This window comes from Hylobates moloch, unplaced genomic scaffold, assembly GCF_009828535.3.
Source record: "Hylobates moloch isolate HMO894 unplaced genomic scaffold, HMol_V3 SCAFFOLD_1, whole genome shotgun sequence".
In the NCBI taxonomy this organism is placed as follows: domain Eukaryota; kingdom Metazoa; phylum Chordata; class Mammalia; order Primates; family Hylobatidae; genus Hylobates; species Hylobates moloch.
Window position 1 is genome coordinate 27,615,923 of NW_026652276.1, and position 24,376 is coordinate 27,640,298.

Sequence of the window (24,376 nt, forward strand, 5' to 3'; positions counted from 1 at the left end):
ATACATTTTAAAATTAGTCATCTCAGTTATTTTTGCCTTACTGTCATCATTTAATCTGGTGCCTGATTGATTGTAGACCAACAAGAGACATTTGAAGAAAAAAAGTGTGTGGACTTGTCTTTTCAGTTTTCTGTAATTAAGGAGAAGTAGTTTTCCTTCTTTATATTACCAAAAAGGCAACTCAGTCACCTCTGAGCTGTTAACCCAAACTTAACAGGCAATTTCTTAATAATGCAATCAACCTCTAAATAGCACCTTACTTAAATCTAACTCTCTTTGAGCATAAGCAATTATCACAGTTTCATTTGATTGGGTATTTATTGATTTACTAGCCCTAAAACTTCAGAATGCTGTGGTTGAATACTTATGAAATATCAAAAATGCTTTCTGTTGGCAGAAATATCATTTATAAATATTAAAAATGAAGACAATACTAACTCGTGTTAATAAAACATTGAACTGGATGCTATCAAGTGTCAAAATACAGAGCTGATGTAACTACTTTAGTTCAAAGTTGTCCAAAGAAATAATCGCAACTATTCTGTAATGGCAATATTATACATTGGGACAGAGGCACTAGAGAATCACAAATAGTTAGGATTTCAGATAATTACAGACATACTTGAAATATGTTACAGTATTTCTACCAAACATTTTAAGAACCCATTACAAGTAGAAAAAGCTGATATAATTGTGGTTCATCTTTTCATTCTATTATGGAGCATCCTTATTTAGAAGCTATGTTGATAATAAAGGTCCCAGAGAGAATCAACAGAAGAGAGAGGAACAAAAGATAGAAGGACCAGCAATCTAATTTCATAACCATAGGAATCCCACTGGAGGATTTTTTTAAATTTTATTATTTTATTTTTTTGAGATGGAGTCTTGCTCTGTTGCCCAGGCTGGAGTGCAGTGGCATGATCTCCAGGTTGAACCTCCCAGGTTCAAGTGATTCTTTGCCTCAGCCTCCTGAGTAGCTGGGACTACAGGCGTGCACCACCACGCCCGACTAATTTTTGTATTTTTAGGAGAGACAGGGTTTCACCATATTGGCCAGGCTGGTCTTGAACCCCTGACCTGATCATACGCCTGCCTCAGTCTCCCAAAGTGCTGGGATTACAGGCGTGAGCCACTGCACTTGGCTGAGGATATTTTTTCCTTAAAAGTTACAGGAAATAGATATGCTATCAATTCAAAATGAATTCTATTGATTTTCTGCATAAATTTGATTTTGTTTCCTCCCTATTTGTAGTGGATATGCTAAACTGGATGGCTTACAAATAGAATTAAGTAACTTTGGGTTTCAACTATATATAATTTTTAAAGTGGATAATATCTTCAACTTCTAAAAAAAGAGTATCTTATTTCTGCCAGTTTAGATAAATATCTCATCATCTCTACCACTAGTCATGTCCTTTCTAGCAAGAATTTCTAGCAGGAATCCAAGTTCTTTGCTAGAAAAAAAAAATTAAGGTCTTAAGAGTAATCCTAGTTTACAGTCCCACCAACAGTGTAAAAGTGTTCCTATTTCTCCACATCCTCTCCAGCACCTGTTGTTTCCTGAGTTTTTAATGATGGCCATTCTAACTGGTGTGAGACGGTATCTCACTGTGGTTTTGATTTGCATTTCTCTGATGGCCAGTGATGATGAGCATTTCTTCATGTGTTTTTTGGCTGCATAAATGTCTTCTTTTGAGAAGTGTCTGTTCATGTCCTTTGCCCACTTTTTGATGGGGTTGTTTGTTTTTTTCTTGTAAATTTGTTTGAGTTCATTGTAGATTTTGGATATTAGCCCTTTGTCCAATGAGTAGGTTTCAAAAACTAGTTCAACCATTGTGGAAGTCAGTGTGGCGATTCCTCAGGGATCTAGAACTAGAAATACCATTTGACCCAGCCATCCCATTACTGGGTATATACCCAAAGGACTATAAATCATGCTGCTATAAAGACACATGCACACGTATGTTTATTGCGGCACTATTCACAATAGCAAAGAGTTGGAACCAACCCAAATGTCCAACAACGATAGACTGGATTAAGAAAATGTGGCACATATACACCATGGAATACTATGCAGCCATAAAAAATGATGAGTTCATGTCCTTTGTAGGGACATGGATGAAACTGGAAAACATCATTCTCAGTAAACTATTGCAAGGACAAAAAACCAAACACCGCATGTTCTCACTCATAGGTGGGAATTGAACAATGAGAACTCATGGACACAGGAAGGGGAACATCACACTCCGGGGACTGTTGTGGGGTTGGGGGAGGGGGGAGGGACAGCATTAGGAGATATACCTAATGCTAAATGACGAGTTAATGGGTGCAAGAAATCAACATGGCACGTGGATACATATGTAACAAACCTGCACATTGTGCACATGTACCCTAAAACCTAAAGTAGAATAAAAAAAAAAAAAGAAATTAGACATTAAGTGAAAACTGAGAAAATCTCAATAAAGTATGAAGAGTAGTTAATGGAAAAAAAAAAAAAAAAGAGTAATCCTTTAGTCACTTGGTTTATCATCTTGTTTTCAAGTAGAAATATTTAACACCAAGCCTAAAAAAAGAAGATAAAAGACAGGAAGCTCTGCGTTTTAGGGTTTGTTGATTACCAAAGTATAAATATTCCCACTATGGCCAAAAATCAACCTACCAACATAATATCACTTAATGCAGAATTGGATGTCACAATTGGCTCTCATGAGCCAAATGTGAACCAGCATTGTATCATTCCCTATAGCTGTGCACTTTCTTGTAAAAAATACCCATACGGGGTCTGTTGGTTTTATTTTTCTCTCCCTAGAATGTCAGAATGGTAGAACTGGTTTTAACAGGGCCCAAACAACATTATATCCTCACGGTACTCCTGAGTTAATTTGAAATATAAATGGATATGACTGCCATTTCCATGTAGCTGTTCTGCAGCTGTGATTCAGAAACAGCCATCTACATCCCTGATATCTGCATAGAAAATAATAAAACATGCTTGTGGAGATCTTCCAAGTCAATTTTTTGAGTCTCATTTGACAGAAAAAACTGTGTGAGCGGTGTCTAATGGTTAGATCAGGGTTAAGATTCTAGGGAGTGGATTTCTTAACAAGTTTGTGACTTCAGTATTTTTACAACAAGCTTCCTAAACATTCTCTTTTTTCTTTAAATGGTGTAGTCTATTTTACCCATTTCCAGTGAGAGAACTTTACTACGAAAGAGAAAAAATTAGTTTAGACACAGCAATAACCTCAGCAATTATTCATACAGAAAGGATTGGCACCATGATTTCTTAGAAGTTCCAGTGGAGTCCCAGTAGGATAAGGTTGTTCTTTCAGAAATGGGGGACTGGGGTCAAGTGCCTGTAGGCAAGTGACTGTTTTGCTTCAATTTTCTGTCTCTGTAGACTTGTCTTTGATCAGTTATATTGGAAGAAGTGAGGTAGTCTAGAAGCCTCATTCAACAGCAGAGGAGAACTCCTAGCTCTTAGTCTTTATACTATTAGAAAATTAACATCTAACATTAATCTTTTCTGAATATTTATAAACATTTTCTCCTACCTTAAATCTTACTTGTAGAGATACATCATTACATTACTTTCTTTAAGTAAAAGCTTACAATAAAAATACTCGATTTCTGTGCATTTGATATTCCTTTATGTAACCCAAACTGTACAGTTATCTAACTCAAACTGTAACTCTCACCTCAGCCTTTATCTGGCTCAATATGTCTAATAACAAATAGTCTTGTGTACAATGTAGTTTCCCGCATTTATATCATCTTTAATGAGCCTTCTCCAAAGTATTCAAAAATGCCTTAAGTTGTAATAGTGGCTATTATATTTATATACATGTTTGAAAATTCGCATCAGTTATCCTGGTTCTAAACTAGTTTCATTGGTGTTCTTCAACCTATTTTTCTAATCTCCAAAAAGGTATACACTAGAGCCTGACATGTCTATATTTGTGTTACTTAGTCTTCCTCATTGAATTATTCTTTGTTTATACCTATTTAATTTTAACTCCAGAGTGTCCAGATGTCTCCAATTTAGCAAATACTTTAAAAATTTAACTGGATTATGCTCCAAAGGGTGATTTGAGACCCCACCCATTTAAAGGAAAATATAATAAATATAGAATCTTCTTTGTCCAAATTAAATAAAATAATAAAAAATAAAAAGGCACCAAAGAACTTCAAATAATATGCCCTAAAGCTCACCATAAAAATGTTTTCAACTACAATTTTAACACTGTCTTCCTTCCAACAGCCAATTCAAATTGCAACAAGATAACTAAATCCATGTGTTCAACTACTAATGAGTACTTTATGTAAAATGAATCCTAATAATAGGCTGGGCGTGGTGGCTCACGGCCATAATCCCTCCCAGGCCAAGGCGGGTGGATCACGAGGTCAAGAGATCGAGACCATCCTGGCTAACATGGTGAAACCCTATCTCTACTAAAAATACAAAAAAATTAGGGAGGTGTGGTGGCGGGTACCTGTAGGCCCAGCTACTCGGGAGGCTGAGGCAGGAGAATCACTTGAACCTGGGAGGCAGAGGTTGCAGTGAGCCGAGATTGTGCCACTGTACTCCAGCCTGGCGACAGAGTGAGACGCCATCTCAAAAAAAAAAAAATCCTAATAATAAAATAATAGTCATATGATAGATATCTAAATATAACACAGGAAGAAAAACATTTATATGACACCATAAAAAGGATGGTAGAGCTACATAAATCCAAGGTTAGTGCTTATCACTGGACTATAGGCCAGAAGACTGCTAGAAATATATAGCTGGAACTTAAATACGCACATCAACATCATCACCACATCAGCGTCATCACTAAAATAATCATGTACAGTTTTTACTTAGATGTGGAAAGGTTGAAATTATATATATATATATATATATATATATGACATTATATATATATATATATATATATATTCCTCCATGTTAATTTAGAAAGCTTATCTGAAACAACCATTCATAGTTATTTCTTATTCACATAGGCAGTTCCTTCACTTCAACTATTCTGTGTTCAGTGTGTAGCAGATGCTGCGGGGCGTCACAGAGATGTTCTTTCAGGAATAGAAGACTTATTTCTCCAGTTGCTAGGAGTATTGGCTACTGACAGCTACAACTAGGCTCTATCACTGGAAATTTTATTTGGCCAAAACAGCTTCCTTGCTCATTGTTAGGCATCCACTGACTGGTTCATATGAGGGTACAGGACCTGGTCACATTCTTGATCTGGAACAGTTAAGAAGGGCCACCCCAGCTTCAAAACTCCCTATAGGATCAGCTGAGGCCTCTGTGGCAAGTTCATTACTATTCTTCCTCTTATCAGTTTTGCTTCTCTCACTCCCTACAGTTCTTTTCCTGAGAGCATCCCTAATAACTCTTTGACATATAAATCATTGCCTCAGAGTCTATTTCCCTGGAACCCAATTTTAAAAGATTTGGAACCAGAATAGGTCCTAGAAAGCAAACATTAAAATGAGATTGTGGATCTAGATTATTCATAGACCAGTTGGCAATGAGGACCCCATTAATGCTGGTAGGCTGTGTTGTACTGAGAGCTCTTGACATGTTGAAGCTTTGCAATTGTTAAACATGTTATCAGTGGTGACATAAAATGGAAATTCCAGTGACAGAAAGCAATCTGGAAATGAGAGAAGGGCAGGGCATGTCTCAGTTCCTTGAGAAATAGCCATTAGAAGGACTCTGAAACCTCATGGCTATTGCTGGATTCTAGGGATACATTGGAGATAAACAGTAAAAGGCTGAGGGTAACTAATCAGAGGATCTCCTTGACCACCTATGATATTTTCAACTCCACAAACTGGAGGGCAGTACAAACTGAGGATAAAGCTGGGTGGTAGAATTGCAGAGAAGATGGAATTCTCAGTCTTCAGAAAATGTGCTATGCCAAATTCAGAACCTTGAATGGGAAGGAAAAATGGGATCCAGAGAATTCAGATGGGACATGTGGGTCAAAATAATTAAAAATCCTAAATCCCCAGATTCCCCTGAGCCTTCTGGGTTATCAAAACTGGAGCACTCTTTTCTTAAATTTAGTACTCTCCTTATTTGCAGATGATTCAAAGAACTGGGTCTTGCAAGGCAATATGTGCCCCCCTCAGGATCTATTTATAGCTCCCCTCCTGGCGACCTGGCCAATACCTAGAGTTAAATCAGAGCATGACCAACCTGGAGAAGTGCTGAATCTGTTAGAAGAGGAACTATATGCTGAAGGAGATAGATGATGTAACTGACATGTATCTGGCAGCCCTACAGGATTATATAAATGGCTGCTTTCTGAGGGTGCTGGGTCAAGGGGCATGGGACATATTGGATGTGAGAGAAATTACCTATATGGGAGCACTCTCCTGTAATAAAGGATTAACAACCTGGCAATAGCCCTGGAAGAATGGGATAATATACTACTAGAATTATACTTGGAAAACTGAGTAAAAAGCAATAACCTACAATAAATAATCACAAACGCCACTGCCACAGTACATGGTGAAATCTGGAGATTTAGAATTTTTAAGTGCTTTGACTCAGTTGTCCCATCTCAATTCTTTGGGTCTCATTTTTTTCTTCCCATTCAAAGCCCTGAATTTGGTGTAGCCAATTTTCTAAAGACTGAGAATTCCACCTTCTCTGGAGCTCCAATACCCAGTCTGATCTCCAAGTCTCAGTGTGGGGATGGCAGAGTGGTATGTTACCTGAGCAGAGGAAACCTATCTCCTGATTATGTTCTCCGGAAGAGCCCACAGAGTATTCCATTCATCAAAGTGCTGAGAAGTGTTCTGGTAAGAGGGACACCAATGACATTGGGAAGGTAGTGGCAGCTGTCCTTTCCAGGCCAGTGCTGACAGTAAGATAGATAGTTACAGAACTGAGTTTTTGGGAAGCAAGGAGGATGATCGAATTCCAAAGTAGAAAGTGGTTGATGATATTAGACTGTCAGATGCAAGGTGGGCACAATTAGGTTAATGAGTGGAAAGATTAGAGTGGGTAGCCAGGGTGGCATGACATGCAGAACATTAAGGAGAAAGTGATTAAAACATAACATTGCTAGGTGCAAGATAGATAGCCAACTAGAGTATTGCTCAGTCTATGTAATCCAAGGAAATCAAGCATATATAATTGAGAAGCTGAACTCAGAAGCACCACTAAAAAGCCAAGATCTCTTTTCTAACTAACCAGACTTGAGTCAATTCTCAGATCTATGATATTTTAAAAGGAAAGGCATGACTCCCTTGTAGAAAGATTTTGCAACATCATGGAAGGGGTATAAAGTAGTCGTTCACTTGGTCCTCTCTTAAAAGAATCCTACAGCCATTTCCTCTGATAATGGGAAAAAAGAAATATTTAAACCATTTGCGAACTGCTGACAATGATATCTCGAGACTGAAGCATCACATCATAACTCTCTTTGTTAAAATTGAGGCAGATGGGCATATAAAGGCAAGGTAGTTAAGGAACTCCTATCCCCATTCCAGGTTACATGTGGCCATGGACGTGTCTAGTGATCATTTTCAGCTACCTGGTAGGTGACAGAACCCCTATATTAGTTCCTTAGCCTCTGAACTATATAATGGAAAAAATCAAATGTGGGGAGGGGGTGATTTTCAGGGATTAGAGTCACCCTTAAAAAGATAAAAAGATGAAGCGTGGTAGTCTCCATAATATCCCCATTGAACTAACTAATCTGATCACTTCAAAAATGAGACAGATATTGATTCATTATGGTGTAGCTCCAAAACTCCAAAAAATATTTTCCCTAATGCTTCTGAGGTATCAGATGTGGTACCTCTAATAGAGCAGAGGAACATAGAATGGATATGCAACCACTGTGTTGTAAATTACATGCTAATGTCTTCAAGAGAGCATCTACCATCAAAGAGGTACCAACAAGTCAATAGACAGATTGACTTAGCCATTTGACAACAGCCAGTATCTGCCATTAACCACCCCAGTAGCTGTGGTGTCAGGAACAGAGCTGTGTGTGGACAAAACAGCATAAAGTACCATTAAAAGAAACCAATGTTAGGTCACTGATACAGAAAAATTCTTCAAAGAATTCCACAAAGCAACATTGTGACAAAATGGTTTGTTTGTTTGTTTTTTCGTGAGGCAGAGTGTCACTCTGTTGCCCAGGCTGGAGTGCAGTGGTGCCATCTTGGCTCACTGCAACCTCCACCTCCCAGGTTCAAGTGATTCTTGTGCTTCAGCCTCCCAAGTAGCTGGGATCACAGGCGCATGCCACCACACCCAGTTAATTTTTGTATTTTTAGCAGAGACGGGGTTTCACCATGTTGGCCAGGCTGGTCTTGAACTCCTGACCTCGAGTGATCTGCCCACCTCATCCTCCCAAAGTGCTGGGATTAAAGGCATGAGCCACTGCGCCCAGCCCAAAATTGTTTTATTAGACACTTTCTATCCTGGCAGAAGTAGCCTTTCTTCTTATCTGAAATAGATACATTTTCCAGGTATGGGTATGCATTTTCTGCACACAAAGCTTTAGCCACCTCCATTATCAGAAGGCTTACAGAGTGTTGATTCAAATGGCATAGTATAACACCTAAAATAATCTCAGACCTAGAGACCTTGCTCGCAGAAAAGCAGATGTAGAAATGTGCTCAAGATGATGCTAAGGCTGTCTACCTGAGAAAGCTCTGGGGTGGCCTTTTGAGGAGGCCAGATTAGAGAGAATACTTTGCTTGAACGGGGTACCATTCTCCAGCATTCAATCTACATTCTAAAGCAATGACTATTATGTGGTGCTTTGTTCCCAGTGGATAGGAATATATAAATCCAGAGACCAAATGATAGAAGTAGAAGTAGCTTTACGTACTTCCCAAGGGCCCGATTGCAGAATTTTTCCTTTCTGTCCCTGCAACTTTAATTAATGTGGATGTATTCTCAGGGGAAAACACTTCAACTAGGTACACAGTAAGAGTTCCATTAAACTTTAAGCTGTGATTGCCACCTGGTCACTTCAGGCTCATCATGCCAATGGCCCAGAAGAACAGCAGTGGAGTCATTCCTTGGCTGGAGTAACTGACCTTGATGATCAGGAAGAGGTAGGCATCTACCTACCTACCTATGTTTGCTATAGAAACAAACAGGAAAAAGTATGTTTGGGACCCAGGTGATCCACTTTGCCATTCCATCGTTCTCCCTCTGCCCAATTTTGACAGTAAATGAACAAGAATGCTACTGTAGTCTGAAAAGGGCATAGAGACCAGTTGCCGGAGCCCCAGGAATTAGGATTTGGGTCACTTCACCAGACCTACATAGATGATAGCCCAGGGTGATGGAAATACAGAATGATAGTCAAGAAGAGAATCAATGAGTAACCTCAGGAACAACTGCTACATGGGGCTACAGTCTGTCTAAAAGAAACTTTCTCCTGTAAGTTTCTTCAGGAAAAAGACTAACCAAAATCTTTCTTTGAGGTGCTGCTCCCAGATGATATGAATTGACTACATGAAGCAAGGAGATCTGAGAAGCACAGGGTTGAGCCCTAATGGATGCTGTGATACCCCACTTGGATCCCTCATTCAGCACCGCAACATTAATTCTCCGAACTGAGAAAGTGTTGGCTTCTTTTGGCTCCCAGATGGGTCTGTCTTCAGGAATAGCCCTCAGCTAAAAGAAGTTACCTTGCTCAAGAGTTTGTCCATTTCCTAAGGCCAGCTAGCACAGAATGACTTGTTGATGTAGGGGTCAAAGGTTTCAACCCCTTTCTTTGATTTGAGACAAATATGAAGGGGCCATCTCAGCTCCAGATGTTCTGTAGGATCAACTGAGCTTCTGTTGCCACTGCATTGTAACTTCTCCTTCTGTACAATTCTGTTTCTCTCATTCTCTTATAGGTGTTCCCAAGAGCATTTTCTAATAAGACTCCTGGACGCAGATCTTCATCTCAGAGTATTTCTTGGGGAACCCAAAGTAAAACAGTGCCCTTTCATTTTCCTGTAACATTTCCGTTTCCTAATTTATCTTCAACTTCTTCAATTCTATTCCTATGGAGCTAAAAGATCTAGTTGTGTTTGTGCCGTGCCACAAAATTTTCTTTATTTCTTTTCCTTTTTTTTTTGAGACAGAGTTTCACTCTTGTCACCCAGGCTGGAGTGCAATGGCGCGATCTCGGCTCACTGCCACCTCTACCTCCCCGGTTCAAGCTATTCTCCTGCTTCAGCCTCCAAAGTAGCTGGAATTACAGGCACCCACCACCACAACTGGCTAACTTTTTTTTTTCTATTTTTGGTAGAGATGGGGTTTCATCATGTTGGCCAGGCTGGTCTTGAACTCCTGACCTCAGGTGATCCACCTGCCAAGGCCTCCCAAAGTGCAGGGATTACAAGCATGAGCCACTGCACCCAGCCTAAACTTTTCATTTTAAATTGCCTGCTTTCTGGCCTCTTTCATCTGTCTTCCCTTCTTTTTCTCTCTAATGGTTCCAACATACCTAGACTTTCAAGTTGACATCTCATTGATGACGTAGGGGCAAAGCTGACACCTTTACTAAAAGCATTTTTTTATAGTCTTGTGATATTTCTCCAGGTTAAGACACTATTACAGGGTACAGTTGCATTGATTTATATACTCCAGGGAAAGTACTTGGGAAGAAAATCCTGAAGGTAGGGCTTTAACAGAAACTAACTAAAAAAAGACAAAAATGCCAGAGTCTGAAACTTACCTTTTCAATCTTTTTTTCTAACTAGCTTTTGTTTTTAAACCTTCCATGCACAGCAAGTCAAATATTCAACTGTAGATTCTAGAAACATTTGTATTTCTTTCCCCACCATCCAAATCCGAGCAGATTTAAGACATTCAATAATGTATACAATCATCTAGCTTCAATTTGCATTTTCTTTACCTCTTTGTGCTGTTGCTTTCTCAGAACAGACAATACTGCTATTTGATTCTATGTTATCTATTCATTTGTTTGATTCAATCAAGTAGAATAAATGAAGACTTTTGAAGGTTAAACTGATTTGCCAAAAATATCAAAGAGAAGCTAACGAAGACAAGTTAGAAACATACATAAAACATAATAAGAATTCTTTAAGGTTTGGCACCAAAGGATTGTAAATAACTTTGGAGTTTTTTTGAACTTGATTTTCTGCTGTGTTGGCCACATCATGTCATACTCTGCACCCCACAGAGTTGATTTGAGATGGAGCCATCCCCAGCTTCAAAGGCAGCTTTGTTCTCTGAGCAGCTCTGCCTTGCACAGAATGGAATGAGAAACCTCCTTTGTTTTTGCATCACAGATTGGCTATTGTTTTTTGTCACAAAGATATGATGCTACAAAGTTACATTCTAGCCATCTTTGTATCCTTGGCTAATCAAGTAACTTAGCTTCTCTGTGCCTCAGTTTTCTTATGTATGTAATGAGAAATTTAGGTTAGTTTCCTGAACAGTCACTCCAAGCTTTGAAAAGACCACATACACTAAATAAATGATACATAAAGTACCTTCCCCAGTGCCTAGAACCTAATAAGTAGTCAATGAATGTTAACTTTTATTATTGTTATTACCACATATACATGAATTGAAGCTTTCATGAAGAAGTTAGAAAAGAATATGTCAACCAAAAGTAGATTTGGATAGTGTTAATAACATCATCAAAAGATAAATTGAAAACTGTCAGATTAATAGACACTTTTTTCTCATGTGCATTTTGAACTATATAATTTTATAAAATAATAGATTTAAAGATATAATTTGAGATACCAGGTTTAAATCCATTTCAATCCAATTGCACTGCCCAAGTGTGTAATTAATTTCTATCTTTCAGTAGCTCATGCAAGGAAATTGTGGGAACTCACTCAGGTGTCCAAAGTATACTTGGATCCAACACAATGTCCTTCAACCAAAATTTTCTCAAAGACTGCTAAACAGGCTGGGCACAGTGGCTCACACCTGTAATCCCAACACTTTGGGAGGCTGAGGCGGGTGGATCACTTGAGGTCAGAAGTTCGAGACCAACCTGGCCAACATAGCAAAACCCCATCTCTACAAAAAATACACACACAAAAAATTAGCTGGGCATGCTGGCAGGAGCCTGTAGCCCCAGCTACTTGGGAGACTGAGGCAGCGGAATCACTTGAACCCAGGAGGTGGAGGTTGCAGTGAGCCAAGATTGCACCACTGCACTCCCGCCTAGGTGACAGAGTGAGACTCCATCTCAAAAAAGGAAAAAAAAAAAAAAAGACTGCTAAACATTGTCAATTAACTCATGCTCATGAACAACTGTACAATATGAGTAAAAAGCATCTCTTTATTTTTTATTTATAAGCTGGATCCTATCATAGAGCCTCTAGGAACATACACACAGATGAAACAGAATTAATTGACTGTCAGATCATTTGTTTCATGATTTATAACCCAACCTGCTGATACTCTAGTATCAATAAGACAAGCGACTTATTAACCAGATAGGGCTTTTGCAAATTCCCCTGCAGGCCAACAAATTTTATACTTTTCCATCAGGAAGAGTAAATCAATTTCAGAATAATTGGGCATTTGAATAAAAAAGAAAAACCAAATTTTTCCTTCTTATTCTCAAATGCAGGATCTCTTAATGGTGGTCCTTTGAAAGTCTCATGACCCAAGAGAGGATGCAAAAAAATAATAATAATTTCTTTAATATCTAGAATCTGCACATTATATGACTTCATGTAGCTAAGTTAATGGTTTGAATTGCACTTAAAAAGTATACTATTGCCCTGAGACGACTTGAGCAATCAAAAGGCAGTTACATCATCTTAGTTTATTTTAGTCCAACTGCAGGTTTGAATAAATACACTCAACAAATACTGATCAAATTCTACTGTGTGCTTGTTGCTATATAGTAATGGCCACAATATGCCAGAGTCTGAGCCTTGAAATGTGGTCTCATTTAATCTTTACATGTCACAAAAGAATAATAATTTTTATTCCTGGGAAACTGAGGCACAGAGAGGTTAAGTAACTTGGCCAAAGTCTCGCTGCACCTGGATGGTAGAGCCATGATTCAAATCCTTGTCTGTCTTCCGACAAAAGTTGCCTGCCTCACCTTTATTCTTAACTACTTCCTCTTTTTATCATGCAATTGGACTAACTCATTGTTTAAAAGATCAGGAGCACTGATGTCTCACAAACATGGTCCAGTTTGATTATAATGTGAACATTTTATAATTCTTAAACTCCTTAAAAACTGGATGTTAAAAGGTATTTATAAAAATACTTAATTTTACTCTTGAGAAAGATATTCACAATCTTATTTTATCTAATATCTTGTCTTCCATGGATGGCTTGTAAGAGTTTAAAAACTAGTCAGATTTTATAAGTTTTAGTAGAGCAACACTAGTATACAGAATACTAGTGACTTTTTTTTTTTTTTTTTTTTTCAGACTTAGTCTCACTCTGTCACCCAGGCTGGAGTGCAGTGGTGCGATCTCGGCTCACTGCAAGCTCCGCCTCCTGGGTTCACACCATTCTCCTGCCTCAGCCTCCCGAGTAGCTGGGACCACAGGCGCCCGCCACCACACCCGGCTAATTTTTTGTATTTTTAGTAGAGACGGTGTTTCACCGTTTTAGCCAGCATGGCCTCTATTTCCTGACCTCGTGATCCGCCTGCCTTGGCCTCCCAAAGTGCTGGGATTACAGGCGTGAGCCACCGGGCTCGGCCGGAAGCAGTGTGACTTTTTAAAAAAAGATATTTGACAAATACCTCTATCATGCTGGGGCTGAGCAAATTTAGGCAACTTACTCTGCCACTCTGAATTTCTCTATTCTTATCTTTATGATTTCTCATATCTGTCCTCCTTCAGCTGTTCAGTCATTCCATGAATATTGGCTTTTTTACTGTTATTAGTTACCTGTGGCTGCCATGATACATTTTCAAAAACTTGATGGCTTAAAACAACACAAATTGCTTCTCTCCCAGTTCTGAAGATTAGAAGTCCAAAATCAAGGTTTCAGTAGGGCCATGCTTCCTTCAGAGGCTGTAGGGGAGATTCTATTCCTAGCCTCGCCCATCCTCTAGTGGCTGCTGCCTTCCTTGGCTTTGGCCGCATACCTCCAGTAACTGCTTCGACTTCCACATTGCCTCCTCTTCTGTTCTGTTTTGTCTCCTTTTCTGTCTCATATAAGGTTACTTTTTATTAGATTTAGAGCCCATCTGGGTAATCCAGGATGATCCCATCTCAAGATCCTTAACTCCATCTAAAAAGATCCTTTTTACAGATAAAATGACATTGACACATTATAGGATGGGAGGGGCTATTCAATCCACTATACCTATTATATTATTGGCCAGGCACTGGTCTTGTGTGCTAGGGCTAGTTTTGGAGAAACAGGCATGATTCCTAAGCTCATGGAGGGCAGTTTAATTACTGTTAACCCTTTGGGAACCATAAAATACTACAAAAATGGAAGTTACTTTTCCTTTAAAATCAATATCTCTATTTCCTTTTCTGCTTTTTATCTCAGTATGCTAACCAGTGAAAAAGTATTGGATGTCATACTAATACTATGCTTCATCTTTAACTGGAATACATGTAAAAAAAAAGCTAATCAATAATAAGGAATAGTCTGGAAATAATTTAAAGAAGCTTTAATCAGAAACAAATGTTGGTGAGGATATTGCCAACTAGAATAAGAATAATGATAATGTGGCATGATTTGACTGGAGATAATTTGTAAACAAATTAAGTTTGGTCCGGTTTAGGTTGCTAGATTAAGATAATATCCCTCCAGATGATGTCACATTACATCATTTTTATAGATTATATTATTTGGGTTGGATTTTTAAGGCTTTTCATTATAATAACCAACCCACCAACCCCCAACACACATACTTAAAAGTTCTAAAAAGAATAATGCCTTGGCTGACAGGCTAGCTATTAACACGGGGAAGAAAACAGTTTTGTTCCTTGATACTAAAAGTTTGGTCCACAGATGAGCATCCTCAGTGCCATCTGGTAGCTTGTTAAATAAGGAGTCTCAGGCAACTCCTAGACCTACCAAACCAGCACGTCCATTTAACAAGATCCCTAGTAAGTAGTAGGCATATTATGCTTTGAGAAATAATTCAGATCCTTTCTAGTTAGTGCAAAAGGTTGAGCCACGGCATTTGGTATTATAGTTCTCAAAAGCTGGATTGTGGGCTTATGTTGATTTATGACAAACATCACCATTGTATGAAGAAATGAGAAAAATAAGTAAGTTTGGGAAGCTAAACTTATTTCATTTAAAGAAATATTTTTTTCTGATATTATGGGTTTTCTACTATTTTTGGTATTAAAATGTCATTTCCTTCATAAAATGATGATAGCAGATGGTCATTATGACATGCATTTGACATTCTGTGTGCAACTGTATGTCACAAATGACATGCCTTTGAGCATGCCTGTGTGTATGTTTGTTTATTTGCAAAATAAATTTGACAAACACCCACAGCATATTTTCTGTTTAAATTAAATCAAATGACCCATCAAAATCCAAAAGTAGTCTGTATAGATGAGCCACTAAAGAGAAAGATGGAGTTAGTAGAGGAGGAGAAAGGAGGGGGTGGGATAGAATATCAGAAACTTTTCTTTACATTTTTGTTTATATTTTTTTCCCTTTATGCTGGACCTCTTTGGAGATGCTACACAGACATGTCTTGGCAAGTCACCAAAATGCCACTAGGCTTGGGAATACTATTTGATAGGCTCTTCATCATGCTAGGAATGTTCACAGAATACGGATACTCTCATGAGCAACTGGGAAAATTTTGAAGTAGTAGACCATGGTGTGGGAACGTATTCTTAAGTCCTAGGATATTCTTAGAGAGGAAATTTTGCTCGTGCATCTTCACCAAATATCGCGTTTTGTGGTTTGAAAACAGAAGTTCCTATTAGAGCTTTATTCTTTGCTTCTGAGGTTACTCCATTTTCGTTATCCTGCATCAATATTAAAATACTAAAAACTTTAAAATGAAAACTACATAAATGTATAAACTTTCTTCCAAAGTATACTTGAAAAGAAATATCAAGGGGAGGTGAAAGGTGAGGAGGTCCTAGAAAATGAATATCATAACATTTATGCATTCTTTGAGTAAAGTAATGACATTTAAGGTTGCTAAATTAATATTTTAATTTTTCTGAAGCAGCTCACTGATTCTAGAGGCAAAGTCCTAAGCTATTTTCATTTTTCTATCAAGCCCATTGTTTCTGATGTAAATGTGTTCCATGCATTCATTAATTAAAGGTTACTCTATGGCAGATTCTTTTCTAATTTACTAAAGATCAGACCTTTTAATCATTAGGACATGCATGTTATTTAGTAAATAAAAAGTGCTTATGGATCAAAGACCAAAAAATTCAAGTTGGGAAAATTATTCTTATGCAGCTTTCTTTACATATAATGTTGCTTACCTTTCTTATAAAATTGGAAGTAAAATAGAAACACATGAGCAAATAAAAATTTGATCTTTCCTAGCCCTTGCATTTTATAATTAATGGTGTGATGGGATTTTAAATGTTAAGGAAACAATAATTTGCCATCAGTGGGAATGGGAGAATTTTGTTTATTAGTTTAGTGTAATTCAATTTGTGAAAATGTGCTTCATTGATCTTTGCAAAAGAACTTTAATTGGAAAGAAATATTGCAATCTATTTGCCACACCAATAAGTCCAAGTCGCTGCAGTTCATTAAGTACTACACCTGCTATTTAACTTTCTAGGCTGAGAAAAATCCTTGATTTAATACACTTAGGGGTGGCCAGCTTGGGAAGTCAAACAACAGCAGTTTAAACTACTTATTTCTCTACTCACCCATGTAGTTAAAATATGTCCTATTTCCCATCTTGAGATAAATATGACATAATACTTGATATGGATATTCCTTTATATAGACATAAATTCTTTCTTTATATATATATATATATATATATATATATATATATTATATTTTAATCACAAGTAATGCAGTGCATGCACACAGAGGTATGCCAGGTCACTCTTTAAAAGCAATCTGAAGCTCAGTGGAGGTAGAGAGATGGGGAGAGCACAGAAGAAAGAACAGGCTTTTTATATTAGGATAAAAATCATAGGACAAATATTAAATATGCAGTATCAACAGCCACCCTCAACAGGATAGGTACCTTTCAGCAAATAATCAAGAAACAGCAGTAGAGAATAAGCAACAAAGTGCAGAATAAATTCCTTTAGATGAAAGAGCTAAAAGCAATGGACTAGAGTGCCCAAGAAAGACTCCATAGCTTTCAGTTTATTTGAAAAAATGAATTCTCACATCAGTGAGTAAACGGATTTGCAGGGATCCTCTGTGTTTAAGTTGGAAACAAAACTAGGGTCATAGGCTTGGTTCCCACAAGGATTAGTCAGTGCCACCATGAAGCAGTCTGGCTACTGGCTGCTGCTTCCCAGTGTGATTGTAAGGTTATGGGGGCATAGCTTATTACCGACTCACCTTCTTCCCTGGAGAAGTAACTATCACTGAGTAATTTTGATTTTTATAAATAATGGCTAGTATTTTTCTGGTGGTAGATGAGTGTGCAGGTTAATTTTTAACCATAATTTAATTATACTTGAAATATGCAAAACTTATAATTTAACTTGTTAGAGCCAAATGTTTCCATCTAAAATATACCCCAACTTTATATAAATTCTATAAGAAAATGTAATTTATTTTTTGGCTACATATTTTGCTTTCAGTTTTCTGATGCATTTTTTTTTTTTTTGCCTAAGGTGAGGCATTTCTGTATGCAAATTAGAAATATAAGATTTGGTATTCTCTATTCCAATTAAGGCAATTTTATCTCTTTAAAAACAATCAATTTATTTAACAACCATAGGTACCATTTTCTTATGAGACTTCAAGATGAGGAAGAATAAAAGATGTGGAATACAGAGGTAAATCAAGTAGCAAGAACACTTGGGGTGGTTTTAAAAATACAACACCTGGTTTTCACCTCAGTCAGACCATTGAAATCAGAATTTAGGGAGGAAATGTTGGTATATTTGAGTGTCTTGAAAAATGTCCTTGGTGATTCTAACTTGCAGCCAGAGATGAGATTCAATGGGAGAGGGGGATCTAAAACAAACAATTTTAAGTCAGTGTGGTAACAGCATGGTTAGAAATATGTCCAAGACAGAGAAAGATGTGGAGGAAAATCCACAAAATTATCTCTTTTCATACAACTATGTTTTCATTTGTTTCAGAAATGCAGGTATAACTTCTGAAACTTAAAAGTCATCAATTAATAAGGAAGACTAAAACAATAATGTATGTACAAAGTATTGTAGAAGCACAAAACAAAGCAGCTAATTCAGGTTGGGGGTACAGAAGGATTTCTCAAGAAAACACAGGTTTAACCTTAAGGACAAGTAGAGTTTTTGGGCAATATACCTATTAATCACTTTGAAACTGTTTTGAATTTTCTTATCAATATTTTATTATTTACAAAATATAGAGTTCATTTGCAGTGTTTATTTGATTTCAGTAATATACCAGTCTAATAAGCACATAATTATAGTGTAGTAAACAAAAGAAATTATGTCCTAGACTTATTGGAATCTAAACTAGTATTTCTGTACACTAAAATAAAAAACTCTGGTCTAAAATAATTAAATGTTACAATTCAAGAAATTCCCTTTTGACTATATAGTAACTTTAAGTAAATTAAAACAATTTGGGGAATAGAGCAGTTGTGGATTAGTAAATAGGGTAGAACCAGAGCCACTGCCTTCAACTGTGTAGGTTGAATGCACACTTTGTGTTCCTGGGCAGAACTGTGCTCACCACAGTGATTTGTAAACCTGAATATTAACATCAGCAAAGAATGCTTGCTTTGCCTTCTGTGCAAATGCCTACTAATATCTTCAGTGGCCAAAATAGTTAAATATTCAATCATCATTTATTCTCATCTATTCATGTCTATTCACGAATTTTGCAAATTCCTTGTTCTCTTTGGCTATATGAAGACATTTTTCCTTCTTTTATCATTGCTTTATTAAACTCTGTGAAATTATTTTAATCATACTCTTGTCAAACAAACCTATTTAAGACTAAGGTGTTCTAATTATTCTTTCTCTGATAGCCATTATCTTATTCTTCTCTTTTTCCTGGGAAGAAAAAGGGAGCACAAAATAGACGAAGTACAGCTTATTGTAGTACTTTCACTGTACTGTATGCCAATCTGTAGGCAATATATTTATACTAATATATCAACATGTTTATGTGATTCTACAAGATGATTAATGGACTTTTTAACAAATACTTCTAACTTTGCCAACCAACATACTTTACATTTATTTTCTTCATTAATTAATTTCATAGTGTTTACTTCACAATACTTATTTCACAATGTTTATTGAGCAACTGCTAAGTACAAGTGATATGGTTAGGCTTTGCGTCCCCGCCTAAATCTCATCTTGAATTGTCATCCACATAATCTTCATGTGTCAAGGGAGAGACCAGGTGGAGGTAATTGAATCCTGGTGACAGTTTCCCCCATGCTGTTCTCCTGATAATGAGTGAGTTCTCTGCAAACAGGGACAATTTGACTTCCTCTTTTCCTAATTGAATACCCTTTATTTCCTTCTCCTGCCTAATTGCCCTGGGCAGAACTTCCAACACTATGTTGAATAGGAATGGTGAGAGAGGGCATCCCTGTCTTGTCCCAGTTTTCAAAGGGAATGCTTCCAGTTTTTGCCCATTCAGTGTGATATTGGCTGTGGATTTGTCATAGATAGCTCTTATTATTTTGAGATACGTCCCATTAGTACCTAATTTATTGAGAGTTTTTAGCATGAAGGGTTGTTGAATTTTATCAAAGGCCTTTTCTGCATCTATTGAGATAATCATGTGGTTTTTGTCTTTGGTTCTCTTTATATGCTGGATTACATTTATTGATTTGCATATGTTGAACCAGCCTTGCATCCCAGGGATGAAGCCCACTTGATCATGGTGGATAAGCTTTTTGATGTGCTGCTGGATTCGGTTTGCCAGTATTTTATTGAGGATTTTTGCATCAATGTTCATCAAGGATATTGGTCTAAAATTCCCTTTTTTGGTTGTGTCTCTGCCAGGCTTTGGTATCAGGATGATGCTGGCCTCATAAAATGAGTTAGGGAGGATTCCCTCTTTTTCTATTGATTGGAATAGTTTCAGAAGGAATGGTACCAGCTCTTCCTTGTACCTCTGGTAGAATTCGGCTGTGAATCCATTTGGTCCTGGACTTTTTTTGGTTGGTAAGCTATTGATTATTGCCACAATTTCAGAGCCTGTTATTGGTCCATTCAGAGATTCAACTTCTTCCTGGTTTAGTCTTGGGAGGGTGTATGTGTCAAGGAATTTATCCATTTCTTCTAGATTTTCTAGTTTATTTGCGTAGAGGTGTTTGTAGTATTCTCTGATGGTAGTTTGTATTTCTGTGGGATCGGTGGTGATATCCCCTTTATCATTTTTTATTGCATCTATTTGATTCTTCTCTCTTTTCTTCTTTATTAATCTTGCTAGTGATCTATCAATTTTGTTGATCTTTTCAAAAAATCAGCTCCTGGATTCATTGATTTTTGAAGGGTGTTTTGTGTCTCTATTTCCTTCAGTTCTGCTCTAATTTTAGTTATTTCTTGCCTTCTTCTAGCTTTTGAATGTGTTTGCTCTTGCTTTTCTAGTTCTTTTAATTGTGATGTTAGGGTGTCAATTTTGGATCTTTCCTGCTTTCTCTTGTGGGCATTTAGTGCTATAAATTTCCCTCTACACACTGCTTTGAATGTGTCCCAGAGATTCTGGTATGTTGTGTCTTGGTTCTCGTTAGTTTCAAAGAACATCTTTATTTCTGCCTTCATTTCGTTATGTACCCAGTAGTCATTCAGGAGCAGGTTGTTCAGTTTCCATGTAGTTGAGCGGTTTTGAGTGAGTTTCTTAATCCTGAGTTCTAGTTTGATTGCACTGTGGTCTGAGAGACAGTTTGTTATAATTTCTGTTCTTTTACATTTGCTGAGGAGTGCTTTACTTCCAACTATGTGGTCCATTTTGGAATAGGTGTGGTGTGGTGCCGAAAAAAATGTATATTCTGTTGATTTTGGGTGGAGAGTTCTGTAGATGTCTATTAGGTCCGCTTGGTACAGAGCTGAGTTCAATTCCTGGGTATCCTTGTTAACTTTCTGTCTCATTGATCTGTCAAATGTTGACAGTGGGGTGTTAAAATCTCCCATTATTGTTGTGTGGGAGTCTAAGTCTCTTTGTAGGTCCCTCAGGACTTGCTTTATGAATCTGGGTGCTCCTGTATTTATTGGGTGTATATATGTTTAGGATAGTTAGCTCTTGTTGAATTTTTCTCTTTACCATTATGTGATGGCCTTCTTTGTCTCTTTTGATCTTTGTTGGTTTAAAGTCTGTTATCAGAGACTAGGATTGCAACCCCTGCCTTTTTTTGTTTTCCATTTGCTTGGTAGATCTTCCTCCATCCCTTTATTTTGAGCCTACGTGTGTCTCTGCACGTGAGATGTGTTTCCTGAATATAGCATACCGAGGGGTCTTGACTCTTTATCCAATTTGCCAGTCTGTGTCTTTTAATTGGAGCATTTAGCCCATTTACATTTAAAGTTAATATTGTTACGTGTGAATTTGGTCCTGTCATTATGATGTTAGCTGGTTATTTAGCTCATTAGTTGATGCAGTTTCTTCCTAGCCTTGATGGTCTTTACATTTTGGCATGTTTTTGCAGTGGCTGGTACTGGTTGTTCCTTTCCATGTTTAGTGCTTCCTTCAGGACCTCTTTTAGGGCAGGCCTGGTGGTGACAAAATCTCTCAGTATTTGCTTGTCTGTAAAATGTTTTATTTCTCCTTCACTCATGAAGCTTAGTTTGGCTGGATATGAAATTCTGGGTTGAAAATTCTTTTCTTTAAGAATGTTGAATATTGACCCACACTCTCTTCTGGCTTGTAGAGTTTCTGCCGAGAGATCTGCTGTTAGTCTGATGGGCTTCCCTTTGTGGGTAACCCGACCTTTCTCTCTGGCTGCCCTTAACATTTTTTCCTTCATTTCAACCTTGGTGAATCTTACAATTATGTGTCTTGGAGTTGCTCTTCTTGAGGAGTATCTTTGTGGTGTTCTCTGTATTTCCTGAATCTGAATGTTGGCCTGCCTTGCTAGATTGGGGCAGTTCTCCTGGATAATATCCTGCAGAGTTTTTTTCCAACTTGGTTCCATTCTCTCCATCACTTTCAGGTACACCAATCAGATGTAGATTTGGTCTTTTCACATAGTCCCATATTTCTTGGAGGCTTTGTTAATTTCTTTTTATTCTTTTCTCTCTAAACTTCCCTTCTCGCTTCATTTCATTCATTTCGTCTTCCATCACTGATTTGCTTTCTTCCAGTTGACTGCACAGGCTCCTGAGGCTTCTGCATTCTTCACATAGTTCTCAAGCCTTGGCTTTCAGCTCCATCAGCTCCTTTAAGGACTTCTCTGCATTGGTTATTCTAGTTATCTATTCGTCTAATTTTTTTTCACAGTTTTTAACTTCTTTGCCATTGGTTTGAATTTCCTCCTGTAGCTCAGAGTAGTTTGATCGTCTAAAGCTGTCTTCTCTCAACTCGTCAAAGTCATTCTCCGTCCAGCTTTGTTCCGTTGCTGGTGAGGAGCTGTGTTCCTTTGGAGGAGGAGAGGTGCTCTGCTTTTTAGAGTTTCCAGTTTTTCTGCTCTGTTTTTTCCCCATCTTTGTGGTTTTATCTACTTTTGATCTTTGATGATGGTGATGTACAGATGGGTTTTTGGTGTGGATGTCCTTTCTGTTTGTTAGTTTTCCTTCTACCAGACAGGACCCTCAGCTGCAGGTCTGTTGGAGTTTGCTAGAGGTCCACTCCAGACCCTGTTTGCCTCGGTATCAGCAGCGGTGGCTGCAGAACAGTGGATATTGGTGAACAGCAAATGCTGCTGCCTGATCGTTCCTCTGGAAGTTTTGTCTCAGAGGAGTACCCGGCCGTGTGAGGTGTCAGTCTGCCTCTACTGGGGGGTGCCTCCCAGTTAGGCTGCTTGGGGGTCAGGGACTCACTTGAAGAGGCAGTCTGCCTGTTCTCAGATCTCCAGCTGCATGCTGGGAGAACCACTACTCTCTTCAAAGCTGTCAGACAGGGACATTTAATTCTGCAGAGGTTACTGCTGTCTTTTTGTTTTTCTGTGCCCTGCCCCCAGAGGTGGAGCCTATAGAGGCAGGCAGGCCTCTTTGAGCTGTCGTGGGCTCCACCCAATTCGAGCTTCCTGGCTGCTTTGTTTACCTAATCAAGCCTGGGCAATGGCAGGTGCCCCTCCCCCAGCCTTACTGCCACCTTGCAATTTGATCTCAGACTGCTGTGCTAGCAATCAGTGAGACTCCTTGGGCGTAGGACCCTCCGAGCCAGGTGCAGGATATAATCTCCTGGTGTGCCCTTTTTAAGCCTGTTGGAAAAGCGCAGTATTAGGGTGGGAGTGACCCAATTTTCAAGGTGCCATCTGTCACCCCTTTCTTTGACTAGGAAAGGGAACTCCCTGACCCCTTGTGCTTCTCGAGTGAGGCAATGCCTCACCCTGCTTCGGCTTGTGCATGGTGCGCTGCACCCAATGAGTGAGTTCTCAAGAGATCTGATGGTTTTATAAGAGGCTCTTCCCCCTTTGCATAGCACTTCTCCTTCCTACTGCACTGTGAAGAAGGTGCCTTGCTTCCCCTTTGCCTTCTGCCATGATTGTAAGTTTCCTGAGGCCTCCCAGCCATGCTGAACTGTGAGTCAGTTAAACCTCTTTTGTAAATTACAGTCTTGTGCAGTTTTTTATAGCAGTATGAAAATGGACTAATATAACCAGGATATATGCTTGGGGCTTATAAGAATATGGTTCATAAAGGAGGAATGTAGACAAACAGGCAATTAAATAGTGTAGTACATGCTATGTGAAGAAAGCCTAGAGTACCATGGGAGCAAGGGAGGCCCTTACCCCATATGTAGGAGTACAAGGAGTTCTGGAAGGAAGTAACTGAGCTAAAAGCTTCGAAAGAGCAGGACTGTGACACATAAAGGTAAAAGCGGAGTAAACATTTCCAGGCAAAGGTGGCTACCTATAAATAAGGACCCAAAGAAAAGAGCATGGCATTGAGAAATCAGAAGAGTCACTGTGGCTAGACAGAAGAATTTAAGGTTAGCGATAAGCTGAAGTAGCAAGGGATGAAGCTGGACCGTTTGGTAGGGGCTAGAACACAGAGGGGTCTGGAAAATGAGTATTAGCTTACTGAAATTCACAGAACGATTTCACCTGAGCTTGTATCCTGTGTGTAATTTTGTCACATTAGAGATGGTGCTAGAGTAGCATTTTAAGATGTGAGGCAA

General features: G+C 38.3%; 1 protein-coding gene across 5 annotated transcripts in view; it reads right to left on the reverse strand.

The window, feature by feature from the left end:
- The window catches only part of SPAG16 (sperm associated antigen 16), a 1,164,736-nt gene that overhangs the window by 69,063 nt on the left and 1,071,297 nt on the right, over positions 1-24,376 (reverse strand). Inside the window, exon 16 of one of the 5 annotated variants that reach the window (XM_058438729.1) lies at positions 80-130. The exons of the other annotated variants lie outside the window; for them this stretch is intronic. Coding sequence (XP_058294712.1) covers positions 123-130 — 8 coding nt within the window. The 3' untranslated portion in view covers positions 80-122. Of the gene's footprint in view, positions 1-79; positions 131-24,376 lie in introns of those variants that run through there. 5 annotated transcript variants of the gene reach the window in all.